The 18904-nt window shown below is 31.9% G+C and overlaps 1 protein-coding gene across 1 annotated transcript in view; it reads left to right on the top strand.

Annotated features, from left to right (window-relative positions):
* The first annotated feature begins 273 nt into the window (after nt 1-273).
* LOC143062567 (macrophage mannose receptor 1-like) overlaps nt 274-18904 on the top strand; it is a 52830-nt gene continuing 34199 nt past the window's right edge. Inside the window, exons 1-17 of the mRNA XM_076234230.1 lie at nt 274-335; nt 1690-1841; nt 2895-3013; nt 4622-4725; nt 6915-7014; nt 8627-8753; nt 9822-9910; nt 10206-10318; nt 11158-11287; nt 12653-12735; nt 13109-13255; nt 13994-14101; nt 14505-14663; nt 15634-15725; nt 16033-16183; nt 17159-17194; nt 17564-17737. Of these exons, the coding sequence (XP_076090345.1) occupies nt 278-335; nt 1690-1841; nt 2895-3013; nt 4622-4725; nt 6915-7014; nt 8627-8753; nt 9822-9910; nt 10206-10318; nt 11158-11287; nt 12653-12735; nt 13109-13255; nt 13994-14101; nt 14505-14663; nt 15634-15725; nt 16033-16183; nt 17159-17194; nt 17564-17737 (1942 nt within the window). The 5' untranslated portion in view covers nt 274-277. The remainder of the gene's footprint in view (nt 336-1689; nt 1842-2894; nt 3014-4621; nt 4726-6914; nt 7015-8626; nt 8754-9821; nt 9911-10205; nt 10319-11157; nt 11288-12652; nt 12736-13108; nt 13256-13993; nt 14102-14504; nt 14664-15633; nt 15726-16032; nt 16184-17158; nt 17195-17563; nt 17738-18904) is intronic.

Below are 18904 nucleotides of genomic sequence, written 5' to 3'. Positions count from 1 at the left end.
ACAATGACACAACTTTGTTTGTCCTCTGATGATCTATTAATTGAACGATGACTGTTTGGGGGGAAATAGGTTCTGTTTTAATTTTTGTATTGTTGTGAATAACATGGTAACATCTTCTCAAGCAAGACTAACTATATTTTTAGAAGCTTATATAATATGGACATATTTTATAGTAGATTGTTAAAATGTTAGAATGTGTACTCCTTAGGTAGCCTTATTTTTATATCTTAGTAGTATAAAAGCATCCATCTCTTTTATCTTAAGGAAAAAAATAACAATGGAGTATGTCAAATTAACCCAGATTATATTTTTGATATTATATTTAACAGAACTAGGTAAGAAACAATGGAAATTTATGTAAGATAATCAAAGAAAACTATTATGTCAAAATGTCAAAATAGTTTGCAGTAACTTTTGTCATGAACTTTTATATTGAAAAATGTAGAAAAGATAGACCATCTAAACATTTATACATTTGACTAGGTTACTGTGAGGTATGTATGTCAAACGTCATTAACATGATCGCATTGGAGCTATAGGCTTTAACATTATGATTTGTTCTTATCCTTTACAATTAAGAGTCTAATATATCAGATGAAAGATACATACTTTATGCAACCTCTATAGTTAAAAGTTACAAAACTATTCATTTCATTTATCAATTTAAATTCTTGCATCACCGGTTAAGAATTACTGTATACTGGGGATTTGTTTATTTTCATGGGTACCGATTTTCGTTCATTAAGGATCCACTTAAGTTAAAATATAGGACACTTCATAAACACCTAATCTTTGTCTTTATTTTTCAACCTATAATGAATAAAGTAAAAATCTATCGGAACGTATGTTCATTTAAACATACTTAACATATACACACTGAGAAAATTTTAAATAAACTTAAAACTTTTATTTTGGGGCCAAACCGGTTTTAGGGGTGAACACTTAATTTTTCAAAAAAATCTGGAGGCTTGCGAGATGACTTAATTTGTTTAGAATTGGTATGAATGAATACTGTAACAAATAATGCAGTACAAGCTAGTGTTGATTTTTAAAGAAATGTATTGATTTACGAGTTTCAGTTAATTTCGTGTATCTAAATGAACGAATATCAAAGGTACAGAAATGGGACAAAAATTTCATTGAAACATATTTATTTGACAAATAAACACAAGCTTGTACTGCATTACATGTAACAGTACTCGTCTATACCAATTAAAAACAAATTAAGTCATCTCACTGGCCTCCAGATTTTTTGGAAAATTTAGTGTTCACCCCCAAAACCGGGTTGGCCACAACATAAAAATTTCATGTTTATTTACACTTTTCACTGTGTGTATATATTAAATGTGTTTAAATGAACATAATTTATGTTCCCATAGTGTAGGACTCCATTCATTAAAAGTAAAAAATAACGGCAAAGTTTATATATTTCTGTAGTGTCCTATATTTTGACTTTAAATGGAACCTTAAGGAAAACTTAACATGTTCGTGGATATTGGATTTTGTGGTTTTCCAAAACTCTTTTTAAATTCTTAAAGAAAATTTGTAATTCGTTGGAAATTTGAATTCGTGGTCCCCGTGTTACCTCGAGATCCACGAAAATAAGTATCCCACGAATAATAATGAAATCCAAAGAAGTTGATTTCCTTTATTATCACCTTTTAGTTAATTTCTAATTTGCTTTTTTAGTTTTATCCCAGAAATGTCCACTATATTGGCGGCAGAACGGTGATAGTTGTTATAGAATTAGTTACACCAATCCTAAATCATGGTCTGATGCCGAGGCATGGTGCAACACTCAAACTTCACATCTTGTCAAGATAGAAGATTCTGCTGAGAGAGTAGGTACAAAATTATGAGATTGAAGAGAACAATTCTTTCAAAACGTTTCCACAAAATATCAATGACTCTGCCTTCTTTCTGTCATTTAAGGTAGATTTATGGTATACCAAAATATTGGATTGTACAATCACAGAACAAAATCGGTCAAGTTATTTGCCCAAATCTGCAAATTTGGAGACATTTCATTTCATTAGATTTGCAATTTAATGTTAGACTGTTTATTTATATCAAGAATACTTGGTGATTTATTGTACTATTCAAAATATTTAAACAAATACCATATTTTTTTGATTTTAGAATCATTATTTCAAATAAGCCAGTAAAGGGGAGATAACTCTTTTAGTAAAAAAAATATACCTGACTAATAGGGATTTTTAAAAATTTTTACTTGTATCAAGAAAACAAGTTCGGTGACACTTTTTTCTATTTCTTTTCTTAAAATGAAAAATAAAACCTATCTTCTCACAACTTATTTCAAAATTTGATCTCATAGAATTTTTTTTATGCACACAAATGTGTTTTTTTTCATGAACAATCTAACTAAATTTAAGCAATTATCATCAACTCATAGCTTGAAAAATAGCATGGTGACCCATACTTTTTATTATATTTTTTAATAATATCTTCATTTTTGGCAAATTATAATAAAATTCTGTCTCGAAAAGTCTATACTTATGATCTACCTTAAGATATACCAAAGGGGGAATTGTAGTAAAACGAGCTTTAGTTGTGCCCTAGTATTAAAATGGTGATATAATTAAACAGTACAGAATCTGTTAAAATGTAGTTTTTGTAACTGTTGTTCTATTTTAAAAAAATGTATAATTAAAAACATAGGATATCTACCTCTATTTTGAAAAATGAAATTTGCACAAACATGTTTAACATTGTCACATGGTCTTTATGAGCTTGAGCTTTTATCTAGATCAAGGACGTATGTTAGTTATACGTCCTTGTCTAGATCAACCAATGGTTTCTATTGTCAATCATGAAAGTTGAGCTTTAAAAGCATAAATGCAATGTTGAATATAAAAAGACTGATATGTTTTCAGGCATGGCTTTTAAAATGGGTAAAAGGGATAAAACAATCTACCCAATCACAATTTCGGTTTTGGACAGGTTTGAAGAGTGATGTCTGGACGGATGGTTCAAACCGTGATTCTTCAGTCTCGTGAGTATATACCTTTTGTGCAAAAAGAGGGACGAAAGATACCAAAGGGACAGTCAAACTCATAAATCTAAAACAAACTGACAACGCCATGGCTAAAAATGAAAAAGACAAACAGAAAAACAATAGTACACACGACACAACATAGAAAACTAAAGAATAAACAACACGAACCCCACCAAAAACTAGGGGTGATCTCAGGTGCTCCGGAAGGGTAAACAGATCCTGCTCCACATGTGGCACCCGTCGTGTTGCTTATGTGATTACAAATCCGGTAAATAGTCTAATTCGGTAGGTCATATTCATGAAAGGGAAGGGGATTGTAGTTACGACGTAAGGAACATATCCGATATCATTTGTGAAACGGTTATTCCATAACGGTCAACCAACTCGTGATGGCGTCCGTAAAATTTACGAAGGGATGATTTCATCTTCACCATTTGGAACTCTTGGTTTAATAGCTTCCTTGTGAGCAGCAAACCTCTATCAAGAAAATCATGATAGGAAATGCAAGCACGGGAATATCGTATCAATTGGGAGATATATACCCCGTATGCAGGTGCTGCTGGAATGTTGCTACTTAGAAATGGAAAGTTCACAATTGGAAAGCTGAAATCATCTCTTTTGTCGTAAAGTTTTGTTTTCAACCGACCCTCATTGTCAATTTCTAGATGTAAGTCAAGATATGAAGCCGACTTAACTGTATCTGTAGTATCCTTTATCTCTAGTTCGATTGGATAGATGCGTTCCACATCAATTTGTCACAAAATTTTGAATTGTTTAGTGAAAGAACATCATCTATATAGCGGAAAGTAGAGTTAAAGGATATTGCTAACTTCCTAAGAAGTTCCTGCATGAAGTCAGCCTCATAATAATAAAGAAACAAGTCGGCGAGTAGAGGGGCACAGTTTGTTTTTATTGAATGGTAACTCTGTTCAGCTAGATTGTCAAAATATACTAAACAATTCAAATCAATTGGTTTTGTAAATGCAGCTTCATGGCTATATGAATAATGCCAAAAAAGGTGTTATTTTTGTTTTTGACCGTTAAAAAATCCAAAAACCAAAGACAATAACAATCAAAACCAAGGAGTTAGAATTAGATACAAATCAATACCACAAATAATTGACCTAGAGTTAATTTTTCTGTGAAGAGATGAAAAACATTTATGTTATGAAAGCACTGAAGACTATTTTGAATGATTCGAGGAAAACATATTATTCATCTAACTATTACAGTTATCAGAAGGTCGGAAGCTACGGATAATTCATGAAATAAATGTTTTTATTTAATTATTTGTTTACCAATACTTCCCGATCAAAACTTGTTACTAAGTTTGTGCTACTAATTTGGACAGGTTTATGATAGTTACTATATCAAGTTTGGGTTCAGAATAACAATCAGATTGTACAATCAAAAATTTCTGTGTCAAAAATTATGTAGAATTAAAATTACCATGACGTTACCACACTATATTCAGTTTTTAGTATACTGTTTAATATGTTACTGTATATTTAAGGCAACTTATGCAAATCACCATTTCCAAAGCATGCACAAGTTATTGAAGACTTTTTTTCTAGTATAACAGTTAGTCGCAATTGTTTCGTTTAGATATATACAATATATGCCAAACAGCTGTGGAGTTCTTGATGGCAATGTTTTTATAAATAATAATTGTCAACAAATGAATGGATATATTTGTGAGAGACATATAGGTGAGTTCTGAGGATCAAACAATGATCGATATGGTTGTCTTGTAAGCATTTATGCCCGCGTCACACTGTCCCGATTTTTACGCCGATGGCAACACGATTATGGAAATTTTCAAAATCGGGACTGATCGTATCCAGATCGGGCTATTCGTAGTGCCATCTTTAACCATCTTAGAACCATCGGCCACTTTTTCTAGCCTTCGGGGACAACTTCGGGAAGGGTTCTAAATTTTTTAACATGTTAAAAAATCCCCGAAGGTGCATCCGATGTTGAGGGTTCGTATTGAGTTCGTATCACCATCCTCACCATCGTAATGTCACCGTGTTTCCATTGTTTCCATCGGGCAGTTTTGACATTACGATGTCTACACGAATGAATAACGAAGCTACCCGAAGGTCTTACGATGGCAACATGACTTCGTGAAGACCTCGTAATCCCGTCGTGTTGCCATCGAATAAAAGTACGAAGGCGACAAGATGGAACTACGACGGCAATAAAAAGTAAAAACACAAAAATACTGAACTCCGAGGAAAATTCAAAAAGAAAAATCAAAAATCAAAAGGCAAAATCAAAAGTCCAAACACATCAAACGAATGGATAACAACTGTCATATAAATCCAGCTAAATGTAACTTAATTTTCGCGCTAAAATACATTTAAAGTGCCATGCGCGATATGCACTGGTCAGTCTTATACGACAGTTGAGAAAGACGTTCACAAAACATGGAGCTCATATCATATGATTCTATGAGAACAAGAAAGGCGACAGCGTTGTTTCTATTAATTCAAATGGAACAAGAAGAGCAGCTATTACAGGCTCAGGATTTACTTTTACAAGTAAAATATTATTTTTTGTCAATTTTTCATATCAAGTAACATAATGAAAATCATAAACGTGCCTCGTACACCAACACTGCAGGTACACGTATATAGGGAAACCAACTTTTTCTTCATTATTCTGATTTTTTATGTATCGTCTGAGTTGTTGTCACACGAATGTTTACCCCATGACCATTTTGTTTTCTATATGTCATATTTTGCCGCATTTGTTGCTTTCCCCACATCCTTCCTTTTGTCTATATTATTATGATATTCTCCTGGAAAGAGCTCTTTTTAAATAAACGGGATCAACGAACCCATTATCTTACCTTTAAGATAGATCAGTAAACATGGGCATAATTATGGGTGATTATTCAGACTAGTGCACACTTTTTACAGTTCAAACAAGGCAATCCCGAGCGTGGCATCCCCTCGTATGTAACATATTGGGGACAAATATGGACACTATATTTGTATATGACACATGCAGAAAATGGTAAAATTACTATGCGTATTTGATACATAAACTATTTTTTTTAGAAATCAACCAAAACATTCAGTAACTGGAAATACCTTTAATATTGTATTTAGAACCAGCAGGTAAAACAATGAGCAACCAAATTTAGACATCGAATGGCCATCGCGCCATCATCGTAATCCATCGTGTAGCCTTCGTAATCCATCGTGTAGCCTTCGTGATCCATCGTGTAGGCTTCGGCTGAGATATGAAGCTTAAATACCCGTATTCGGTTAACCTTCGTATGTCCATCTTTTGCTATCGTATATAATTTCGGCACCATCGTATAGACTTCGTTAATCATCGTTCTTGCTTCGGTCACTTTTTGGTATTTTAATGAGATCGGGACCAACTTCGTATGAACTTACAATTTTCGCATTCGGGTGTACATCGTATATAAAAATCGGGACAGTGTGACGCGGGCATTATGATTTATTTTCTTTAAATCAGTTTACATTATGTGAGTCTATATGAAACGTGATGGGGAGAGTGATTTGAAGTTTACGAATGAAAATATCTTTTGAATTATGTAGTCATGCGGAATAAAGATAATTTGTTTTTACTTTTAATGTGAGTGTTGAGTATTTTATTTTATAGAGTGCATCGGAAAGCGGTCTTATGAGTTGAGTATCAATTAAATTTACTTTGTATACGAACAAACGTCTTATCTACATGTACCACATATTCAATTTGTTTTACCAAAAAATATCCGATCTCCTTACATTTCAATTTATAAGGTTAAATTATACATGATATACATACAAGGATGTGCACTTTCGTTACACACCTCTTGCTTTCACTTTTCTTTGTGTATGATACATAGCTAAATCATAAAATATTCAACTAATAATTTTAGGAATTCCGTTAAAATGTAACACCGACCATCAGTGGCAGTCATTCAATAACTACTGTTATAAAGTTTATTCTAATATGTCATTACCTTGGAACGTCGCTCAGTGAGTAGAGGTTAATCTTATAAAACATATCAAGGATGTACTTAGGTGAGGGTTATGAAATTTAAAAAAAATCAAGAAATCAAAATAATGCTGTAAGTCAGAAGAGTATTGGTTAACGAACAAAATAAGCAAAAAATATTGATAGGTCATGGAGCTCCTTTTCGTTATATTTTCTTTTCAAAATGTGGCGCGACTTTTACCTTACATTTGCATTGGTATTATTTGGGTCTCAGATCAAAAGAAAAAAAAAGAAAAATCTACTTTAATTTTAGCAAATGACCCTTAATGACCTATTAAGTCTTATATAAAAAGATAAATGGGTGTTATGGGGCAAAATATTGTACATTATATGAAAAAACCAAGAAGTCCGAACATTTGACACAAATTCCAAAAACCTGACCTAAGTACATCCTTAAGATAGGTCATGTTGTACGATATTTTTTCAAGTAACATCCATTGTTTTGACAATAAATCGACAAACAAAATGTTTGAATAAGCCAAGACAGGTCGTCAGAAACCACAAAATGATGTTATAATTGTTGTCTGTACCCAGTAATTTAACTAATACAATCTAATCATATTATTTGCATCAACATTAGGATCATGCATTTTATACTTTGATAATAAAATTGAGAAAGGAAATGGGGGATTTGATGTATGTGTACTCACTATATTGTTTTTTAACAGTGTTCAAATCCGTGCGTTTGTAAATCGTATTCCCCTCACTCTTTGTTTTAAATCATAAACATATTTATTTTGGCATACAACTAATAGAGAAATCATAAAATATACATAATTATATCATCATTTCGCCGGAATTTAGACAGTAAAAGCACAACAAAAAGATAACCAATGCTTACAAGTCGAAACCAGGACGACAACATCTTTTTTTCTTTCTTTGAAACAATTAAATCATCTTTATTGCACTAAATGCAGTTAAACAATTAACTTAGTTACAACGTTGGGATAAGTATCCTTATATATCAATTATTATATATCCAGGGAGAATAACATATTATATTTATGTTAGTATTATACAATTAAACATAATACATAATATAAATAAATATCACTATAAATTGATTTATTCATTGATTTTTTTTCTGCGTACAAATCTTAAAAAAATAATAACTAGAAAACAATCAATAGCCAACAAAACAAGAAACAAAACAAAAACAAAAACAAAAAAGAAGGAATTAAAAGAAATTTACAAGCATAACCAGAGATACGTAAGCAATTGCTGCTCTACTTGCCCGTAAAGTGTTGCGAACATTTGTTTTTAATTTAGTCGTAATGCAGAAAAAAGAGTTAAAAAATTATTTTGAATGATTGTTGCTTCTTTTAATAAATATACGTTGTAATTTGTGATACATATTTCCTATGCCAGATCCCGATAATTCATGTCTTAGATTCACATATACGTAACACACGTTTGCTAAATGAAAAGTTTTGTATCTAGGGATCTTAACTTGCCTCATTGACCCACAATGTTTAATATTGTTTTGATAATAATATAAAATCAGAAGATTTGAAAAGTGCAATTAAAAAAAGTTAAATAAAAAAAAATGTATACAGCTACACAAAAAAGACACGCTTAAATTACCTATTATAGGAAAACATGTGATGACGAAGGAGGGAATCTTTTCACAGTTGAAAGTACGGCTGAGGAAGGAATCATTGAGGACTTTACAAAAGCTTTAAAGAAGAACTTTTGGATAGGTATTAGGTCTTACAATCAGGTAAGTGAACGTCTGTAGAAAGGAAAAAGACAATATTGCCTTACACATTAGTGGAATGATACTCTGATGCAGTTTATATTTCAGTTAATCAGACGATACTCCCTTATAGATAAACCCTTACACAGTAACTGCACTACACGAACAAAAGTCAATTCAGCACTGTTAATTAGTTTTTCAAACATTTCTACATGTCCTTGATATGTACAGGTAAATGAAAAGTACTATACATATAAATAAGAAGATGTGATATGAGTGCTAATGAGATAACACTCCATCCAAGTCACAATTTATAAAATGTTAACAATAATAGGTCAAAGGACGCCTTCAACACGAAGCCTTGGCTCACGATGTCTAAACTGTTAACAATTATAGCATGTATAGGTCAAAGCACAGCTAAAATTTGAAATTAACAGATCTTTAGTTTAAACATATTTATTTAAAGTTGATTGGGAAACAAGTTATTGCAACTTAATATATTAATCGACCGTCTAGGATCAACATTTGTTTATTATAGATGGTTCCGCTTGGCAAAGGTGATAATATACCCTTGGAAATTGGCCCTGCCTCAAAGTTTACAATTGGGCTTGACACAATATTTAATATATTACCATTCTGTTATCTAACAATCAGTTAAGATTGATCTCGGGTTACAATCACCTTTCAGTCTATCCCATAAACATAGATAGTGATTCCGGTGCTGATTAAACAAATTTCAAAGTCAATCAACGTAGCTGACCGTAAATGTGAGCTCCAAAAACATCAGTCAATTGAATATAATAGAAAACTAGTTCAATCTTATACAGGCAGAATGTAAGGCGAAAGAACAATCCCATGAGCTATTCTGTTAATTGTAAAAGGGGAGCGAAAGATACCAGAGGGACATTTAAATTCATCAATTGAAAATAAACTGACAAGGTCATAGCTAAAAAAAAATTAAAGACAAAGACAAACAGACAATTATAGCACACAAGACACAACATAGAAACTAAAGACTAAGCAAAATGAACCCAAATCATTCAATTGTATTTTTAAATTCAATATTTGTACGCTTATAGTAACATTTTTTAGGGAAGCTCATACACCTGGTTGACAGTACCATCCAATACTTCTTTATCATCTTCACTTACTTACTGGACACAACAACCAAGTCTGCAAAGGTAAATACAACAGGACAAATTCAGGGCGATGTATGGTACCAGATGAACGTATTAAACTTTGGGAACCTTATGGATGCAACCTTTTTTTAATATGCATGCTAATCACTTGTTGTGTACAGTTTTGTTGAAGGAATTCTTCCTAGACCAACAAGGGTAGACTTCCTATCCACATGATTTTTTTTATTGATATTTTTATAATTGAGATTTATATGTTTCTTAACACCACACAATTCACATCGGAGAAAATTTTAAACAAAATTGACACAATTGAAAATACTTATCTCTTATCTTTTAGCTTTCAATATAATGCAACTTGTGTAGCTGTTACATACAATTCAGGATCAAAAACAGGGTGGCAGCCAATGGCCTGCAATATTTTACAAAACTTTATCTGCAAAAAACCTGAAGGTACTAGCTTATCATTAAGAATTAACATAACAATATTATATTTAACAGTAACATTGAAAAAGAAAACAAATAATGCTTATCTCTATCATTTATACTTATAGTATAACTAATCGCCGTATTTGAATATAAAAAAATAAGACAACGCGTGACCGAACGACGCATGGATTAAACGAGTGCGCAGCACGAGTTTAATCCATAGGTGCGTTCGGTCACAAGTTGTCTTATTTTTGATATTCAAATACGGCGATTAGTTATTCTTTTTATTACATCAATGGCAAATGGCTTTTTTTTAATGAAATTAATGTAGAAAATGTAAGGAACTATATCTTTTTCCTACGCATTGACAATTTGTTTTGATCCGACATTATCGACGTCTTGACAACGCCTATTGTTGTATGACGTCAGAGAGTGAAATAACCACGTTTATTTCACATGTGAAATTATCGGTTTTTATCTAACTGGGAAATCAATGTAATTCATTGTAAAACCAATGTAATAAATCCATATATTCAAAACAAATAAAAGTATCTATATCAAACCATGCATGCAAAATGAACAATTTACTTACAATTGTTAGTGTTGTTTCTGTAATTAAACATCTCACTTTGCAAATTAATATGTTGTGGTGCATTACATTTGCACGCATTATGATTACATTTGCGCGCAAAATTCATTACGTTTGTTGTTATGTTCAAAGCGGCCAAAACAAATTATCAGCATTTCTTAATTTCATATTTGTTTCCCTTAACATTCGGATTTTGAATACCTAATGAGGAATATGGAAGGAGCACATATTCACAATAACGCATTTGTTGAAAGCTTGCGTCTTTTCTCATCAGGTACTTGTCAGCCTGGATGGGTTGCCCATCAAAACAGATGTTTTCAGTTCAACACACAGTATTTGTTATCATGGCAGCAAGCTGACCAGTTCTGTCAAAGTCAAGGTGGAAGACAGGTGTCAATATATGGGTAAACTGTTAAAAAAAATATTCATACAATAGACATAATGAATGAGATATAAAAAGATGAAAGGTCCTGGTAACCAATTAAAATTTTAATCCATATGCCTTTGGCAGTACATGTTAATTAATAGAACAGAAAAGATTCGAAGGAGTTTTTATATTCTAATTACCCATAACGGTGTCAAATCAGCAATAGCCAGGAATATTTATGACATATGTGAATACAAATTCATATTGTGTTTTCTTAACAATTTTAGAAAATTGACAATTAAATAAAAACTATATAGTGCTGTTGTCAAGTCATATCCGATATTTATTTGCAGATTTGACTATGTATATAGTTATAGGAAATATACGGCAGATATGATAACATACAATATTTCCCACAACAGTTGACATTACGATATCGTCGTACCGGTCCTCGATTTTGACGTTTCAATATTTAGTGTTTGCTTAATTTCGGGTGTTTAATTTTGGCACTTTCATTGAAGGCACCAAATAAACCAAAACAAAAATACAACCAAAATAACCCAATTTACGGTAATGTATATTAAGCTATATGTTCCAATGAAGGTTTACACCTGGAATTTAAAAAAAAACGAGTGACAAAATATAAAGATGTTGATTTTCTTTAGAATATAACTCAAAGTTTACTGCTTTGTTTTTTTTTATATTATTTCATTATCTCGTTCTTTTAGATTGATTGGACAAACGATGTTAATGGATGGCTTTAACACCAACAACATCAGTGTCATTTGAATTCTGTATACAAACAACTTCTGTTATTCACACAATACATTAAATGCACAACTAAAAGTACCAAAATTATTGACACCGATCATCAACACCAGATGATTCCAAAATAAAATAGACGTAAAAAAATATAAAAAAATATAAAAAAGATAATGCGAATGGGAGATTGGTTGTTAATATTTTGCTTCATTGTGGTGTCAGTATTGTATTGATAACTGGAGTACCAGGAGTGATCAACCAGCATCCGTCATGACAACTGACAATGCTAGTTCTTAATTGTAAACACATTACCTCGAGCGGGATTCGAGTCTTGAGTCAGTGTTGACAGGCCATTTATCACTCACTGTTCATGACCTACTTAAAGCATTCCATCATTCCCCTTGTACATATAGACTACACTTTACAAAATAAAATAAAAAGAGCATGTACCAACAAGACAAAACAAGCTGGGACATAAATTAAAAATCAGGGTCATGATTGCTCGTCACAACAAGAGGGTAACTAAATAAGCTACATCCTGAGTCTTTATTATTCTTTTCTTTTCGTGCATCATAATTTTCTCGATAATTTCGTTTTTTTCAGTATTTATATGTTACATTTTGTGGGTTTTCTGTTATAGAACAACTGTCACAAATTTTCTAAATTCATACCTTGATGAGTTACAAGGAGCAGGATTGGACTCCATTTGGATTGGAGCAACAGGTATATGGCCTTGATAATTTTTGGACTTGATTGATTAAAACTCAAAGTTTTCCCTGTAACCATCATAGGTTAGTAGGGGTAGACAGTTACAATTTTATTACTGAAACACACAAGTTTTTTGTATGACTCTTCATGTTGTTGAAAATGAGTTGTTATACATCTGTATTTTTTAAATTTTATTTATATACCTTCGACAAAGTGTCTATACCAATCTGGAAATCAACGTCATTTCTTCAATTAAGAAATCACAAAAATAAAATAATGTTATATATAGAAATAATATTATTGCCAACCATCTTTTAGACAAAATCCGGTGAATTGCGATAAAATGTACTAGTATATTCTTTAGCAGTTACACGTTGTTTAATTATAGATAGCAATACTAGCACCTTCACCTGGACAAATGGATCAACGGCAATAATAAAGAATTGGCATCATGCTGAAATTATATACAAAAACTGGAACTCTAATCCACCTTTGAATACACCGAATAGGCAGGATTGTGTATATATAAACACGAGTATGTATTAACTAACTCGTATTTGGCACCACTTTTTATGAATTTTGGGTCCTCAATGCTCTTCAACTTTATACCTGTATGGCTTTTCAACTATCTGATCGTCACTGATAAGTCTAATGTAGACGAAACGAGCGTCTGACGTATCATAATTATAAACCTGATACCTTTGATAACTATTACTAAGAGAAAAAAATCACAACTTTGCATGTTATATGTAATTAAGTTAGGCATTGATTAAGAGGCAAACTCGTATTTTGTCTTCTGGTAGCTTAATCTTCATTCAATTATTTAACCTTTACTTTGGCTAGGAATGCATATATTTCATTAGATGATATTTATTTATACCATTTAAACGCTCAGTTTATTAGAGATTTCGGAATATGAGATGACATATTTCTGTAGACCATCCGAGTCAGGGGGGGGGGGGGGGGGGGGCTATAATTCAGTGGTTGTGATCGGTTGTTGTTTGTCATATTAGTTTTTCTTTGATTTGGTTAGCATATTGCAGGACATATAGTGTTTTTTTCCTTTGAAATGTTTCATATTTTTTCCATACCAGGAACTATTATAACTATATTCGGTATGGGTTTTATAAGATAAATTGCAGCATTTTCAAAATATATTCCATAATGTAATTGGATTGTACTTACCTCCTTAACAGAAAAAAACCCGGATGTGTTGGTATCAATACCCTTATATTCCAATGATATTATTTTTAATTTTCAAATCGTATTTTAGATGATATTAAAGGTACCTGGAGAACAACACCTGACTGCAGTTCACAAAAAGCGTTCATTTGTACTGCCAAATTTAATCAGCCAGTTTTGACAGTTACTACACCCCAACGTAAGTAAATTGAGTAAAATCATTGGTCATGTATATTTGTTTAAAGGTAAATGAGCAACAACAAAAAAATTCACAAAAAAAATTCAAACATATATTTTCTAAAAATAAAATACAGAAAAACGAAATCAAAATCAAAAATTCAAATCAAATCAAAATGATGAAAAAGAGATAAGATAAGATAAATAAGATATACCATACATGTTGTTAGATTTTAGACATTTTTTTAAATGAAGACCGTCATCCATCAATGCAGTAGAATACATGATTTCTTAGTTCTACCTATTTAGCCTCAAGAGACATTTACATGGCAGGAACTTATTTATTTACCAATAAGCAACTGTTGCCTACAAAAAATATAATTTATATAAACGTATTTTATGCTGTTTGCACCATAAAATTTCAGCAAATTTGCAATGTGATGACCTTTGGACATTAAATAGTGGACATTGTTTCCAATTTAATGACACGAAGAAAAGCTGGTTGTTGGCACGCCAGTCGTGTAAAAGTCAAGGTGGAGATCTAGCAACTGTTGACACAGACAGTGTACATAGTTTTATCAGTAGTACGTTACTTTTTTGCATTAAAATCTTAAAACTTAAAAAAACATGTCACGTGTGCAATGGGCTGATTCATTTTAAGAAGGTATAGTTTCAAAATATATGTTGCCAAAGTTATGTCGACATTTTTTTTTTTGTAGTGAATAATCGGTATCATTGTATTCATCAAACATGTTCCTGAACGAATCAAAATAGCCAAAACATAAAAAATAATAATATTATACAATTATAGCATTTGTGTGAGGTCGATACAAGGATATATTGACCTGATAAAATTTATATTGAATAAGGACGAAACGAGAAAATCCTGCAAATATAGGTATTAATATATATGTCAGTAATTCATGAGCATGTTATATTATTTCACACTGGCGAATGTAATTATCCTTCATTTTTACTTTAAATCAAAGTGTAACAGTCAAAAATGTCTAGCCTTAGGTAGGTTTTATGTATACTTTGACTTATTTCAAATTATTTTTACATCAAATCAATCAACGCCAGGTGAATACCCAAAAACAAGATTTTTAATCGTGAGTGCTTTTCCCGATAAATGAAAGAGAAACACATGGTTTACAAAATACACAATTATGTTGGAAGTAAAGATATGCGTTTTCTTATGGATAATAAACAATTCATTTTGGTTTCCAGTGCCAGTGGTTACCAAATTAAGCATCGGAGAGGAACGTGGCATATTAAACTTGCTAAACAAATCATTTTTATGAGAAGTAAAATTTAAGCAGAAGGCATTTTGATTCATACGATAATTGGAATATAAGCTACTAGGCAGCTAATATTCTTGGACTGCAAAGTGATCGTTACCAATGCAAAAGTGGTGTTCAAAGAGTACACAATCAAGTGCAAACACATTATCTTTAATAAAATAGAAATTTGTTGGTAGACTATATTTTTTAAATGCAACACAAATTAAGTCTTAGCAAATGCTAGTGTAGACTTAATAATACATCTATTTAACAGATCGTATAGCTATAGTACATGATGATTATTGGATTGGATTAAACGATCGTTCACAGAGTAATGTTTACTCTTGGATACAGTCTAATTCACAAGTAAGTACATTAAAAGAATATTCAAGTAATGTATATATTTAAAGAATAAAGAGTAAGTGCGGTCCTCTTCATAAGTGAAAAGTGAATTTTAACAAATCAAGGGTGTATTTATGTTGTCAACCGACTATATACATTACTCACATTTGTATCGCAGTTTGTAATTTTTCGATTTATATCCCAGTATGCTTAAAAAACAATTTACTTTTTTGTTGTTATTATACTTGTTAGTTATGACCACGTGCAATTTCAAAATTATGTCTATGTGGATTATGTACGTCACATATTTAATTCAAGTTGTAATTTGTAGAGTAATTTCCTCAAATGGTGTCCACATGAGCCCCTTGATTATGGACGAGATGAAAATTGCGTAATGTATAGATACATAGGCAGTTCAAATATCTGTTGGAACGATCAGGAATGTTCAACGAGTTTAAAATATATATGCCAAAAACCTCCAAGTATGTTGTTTATAATAGTATTTATCTATTCTAAGCATTTCTAATTTTATAAAGAACATTTGATATTGTTTATGACTGAAGAATGGAAAAGGGTTACATGATACATGGCAGACTAGGCATAAGAATAAAGAAAACACTGATAAAAAAAATAAATGGAAAGGTGATACAAATAGTGCCAAAACACTTCTCAGAAATACTAATCCAAAAGAAATACATTGAAACAGAAGACCTAATCATAACTATTATTGATAATATCAAATAACTCAAGAAGAAATCAAAAAGTGGGAAAAGATGTTTTTGTAGTAGGGAATAATACGTTAAGACATTGGTGGATCGAGATTAGAAAGTTAAGAGTTGGTACCATAACCGTTTTCTCGGAAATGATATTTGAAAAATGTAGAAAGTTGTCTCCAATAAGGCTCAGTGATGTTCAAGGCCAAAATTTTAGAAAATCTAGAACTAAAACAAACATTTACATCTAGCCGATAATACCGCACATAAGCACAACAAAAACCGAAACCCAGACAAGAAATCAAAGCTATGTACGAGTACGATACATTTCGAACTTAAAGATGATTTTCACAATTTAATAACAGCAATTTCAATAAAACAATATTCGTATGTTAATGCCAATACCAAAGTATTGACTTCTGTGTTGGTTATACACTCGGGGAATTACAGTGATTTCTACACTTAATGTCACTAAGTTGATTGGCAGAGACTAAATTATTAGAAAATACAAAACCTAAAGTTTTGAAACCAAACGCAGTTTTCAAATGATAGACGCCTACACAATTTCTTAATGCCTCTTTTACAGACACTTGAAAACTAAATTGTCAGTTCATTCAAATATAGTTTGTCTACTTTTCATTTAGACCGCACTAATTTTCGCGCTTTACAACCATATGTATTCACCTAAAATTGCAATTCAAAACATAAGTTAAGAAAAATAATTAAGGAATATTTATGTTTCAGAAAGTATTCAGTTTGGTCCAGTAGCAACAACATCGGGTAAGTTAAATGTAATAGACGATGTAAGAATATCATGTCATGTATTATGTTACTCTACAATTTACTTGTATATCATCATGGATTGTTATGCTAATGATTCAAACAGTTACAGATAAAAGATGTTAGTGTTGGAAAAAGTAAAACTAAATTGAAGGTAACAAATTTCTTGTTGTATGAACATGAACATAATATAAATGAACAAAATAAACCCTGACTTGTATGCTTGACATTGATATATTTATTGATGTTTTTGTGCGGCTTTTACTTTATTAAACGTTTGATATAAATTGTTCCAACCTTATTATACTGAAATAACTTTTGCAATAGAAGACTGTTATTTTGACATCAGGAATATGATTTCCCTTGCAGCTGTATCATTCAGCGTTAAGTGTGGTCCTGGTTGGGAAGAACGTCCTTTATCGCAGTATTGCTATTCATTTCATCAAGATCAGCTATCATGGTTAGATGCAAGAGAAGTTTGTAAAAATATGGGTGGTGACCTTGCTAGTGTTCATAGTGACGACGAGGAAACCTATATAAAGGGTAATCATAGAAACTTTCTTACATTCATTTAGCGATCATATTAAAATTCTAGAAACAGTTCATGCAGATCAAAACATAATTGAGGAAATTTTTTTACTGTTACACAGTAAAGAAGCATTGAAACGTAAATATACACATGGAAAAAAGTATTGCAACACCTTGATTTTTTAAAACTTGAAAAATCAGCCTCTTTTTTTTGGATGAAATATAATAAAATATGTGTATAATATTATTGAAACATAGTTTATGATAACATTGGCATTGAAACGAACAAAAAATGTTTGAAAAAAAAATGATTTATATAATCACAATTTTAATACCAAAATGGAGTGTTTTTTGTGCAAAAAAATGCATTTTACAACTTTTACTGTAGTCGAACTTTACAATGTCAGACATTTCAAAATTAATCCTTAGATGACTGTTCATATCATGGTTGATCGTTATACACCGAAGAATTAGTACTTTGTGCGCAGCCACCATTCAAACGGATAACCGCATCTAAACGTCTTCTGATTCCTGCCATAAATCGACTAATTTGTTGCTAAGGTAGCAGCAACCATTTTTGATGACGGGCATTGTTTATTTCATGATGTGTTTGAACTGGGGTGTCCTTTTGCGCACTTTCCGCCCAATAGTGTCCAAAATATGCTCGATATGGTTGAAATCCGGGCTACGATCGTGCCAAGGAAGATGAACCGAATTCCATTTGAACATTGGATCTTCCTCCACGATGCTAATTTCCAACTTTGGCGAGCTCTGCACTACATTGGATACGGAAAACTGTGTGTCTGTTCGTTAGCAAAGGTCTCCGAAATGGTCTTATCGCACCAAACCAGTAGCGATGAGTCGATCTCGAACAGTTCTTGTTAAAAGGCTCCTGTATGGCCACCACTCTCTTTTTAGGATTGTCTTGTATGCAATGGGTTTCCTTCTGACCAATCTTCATTATGCTTGATTTTCCTTAGCAAATGGTATAGGGGGTCTTCATTATCTCGGAATGTCTTTAACAGCATTTATTGCCGGATTTATTCTCAAAACGACTTATAGAGAAATGGTGATGACCAAAAATACGTGCAGTTTTTACAGCGATATCCCTGCTTCCCTTATGCTGATAATCTGCCATCTTGCTGCAGTTAAGAGTTGTCCAGGACCCATTATAAGATGTCA

The sequence above is a fragment of the Mytilus galloprovincialis genome, chromosome 2 (genome assembly GCF_965363235.1).
Source record: "Mytilus galloprovincialis chromosome 2, xbMytGall1.hap1.1, whole genome shotgun sequence".
Lineage (NCBI taxonomy): Eukaryota > Metazoa > Mollusca > Bivalvia > Mytilida > Mytilidae > Mytilus > Mytilus galloprovincialis.
The sequence above is the reverse complement of the archived record's forward strand: the minus strand, read 5'-3'. Positions and strand labels throughout refer to the sequence as shown.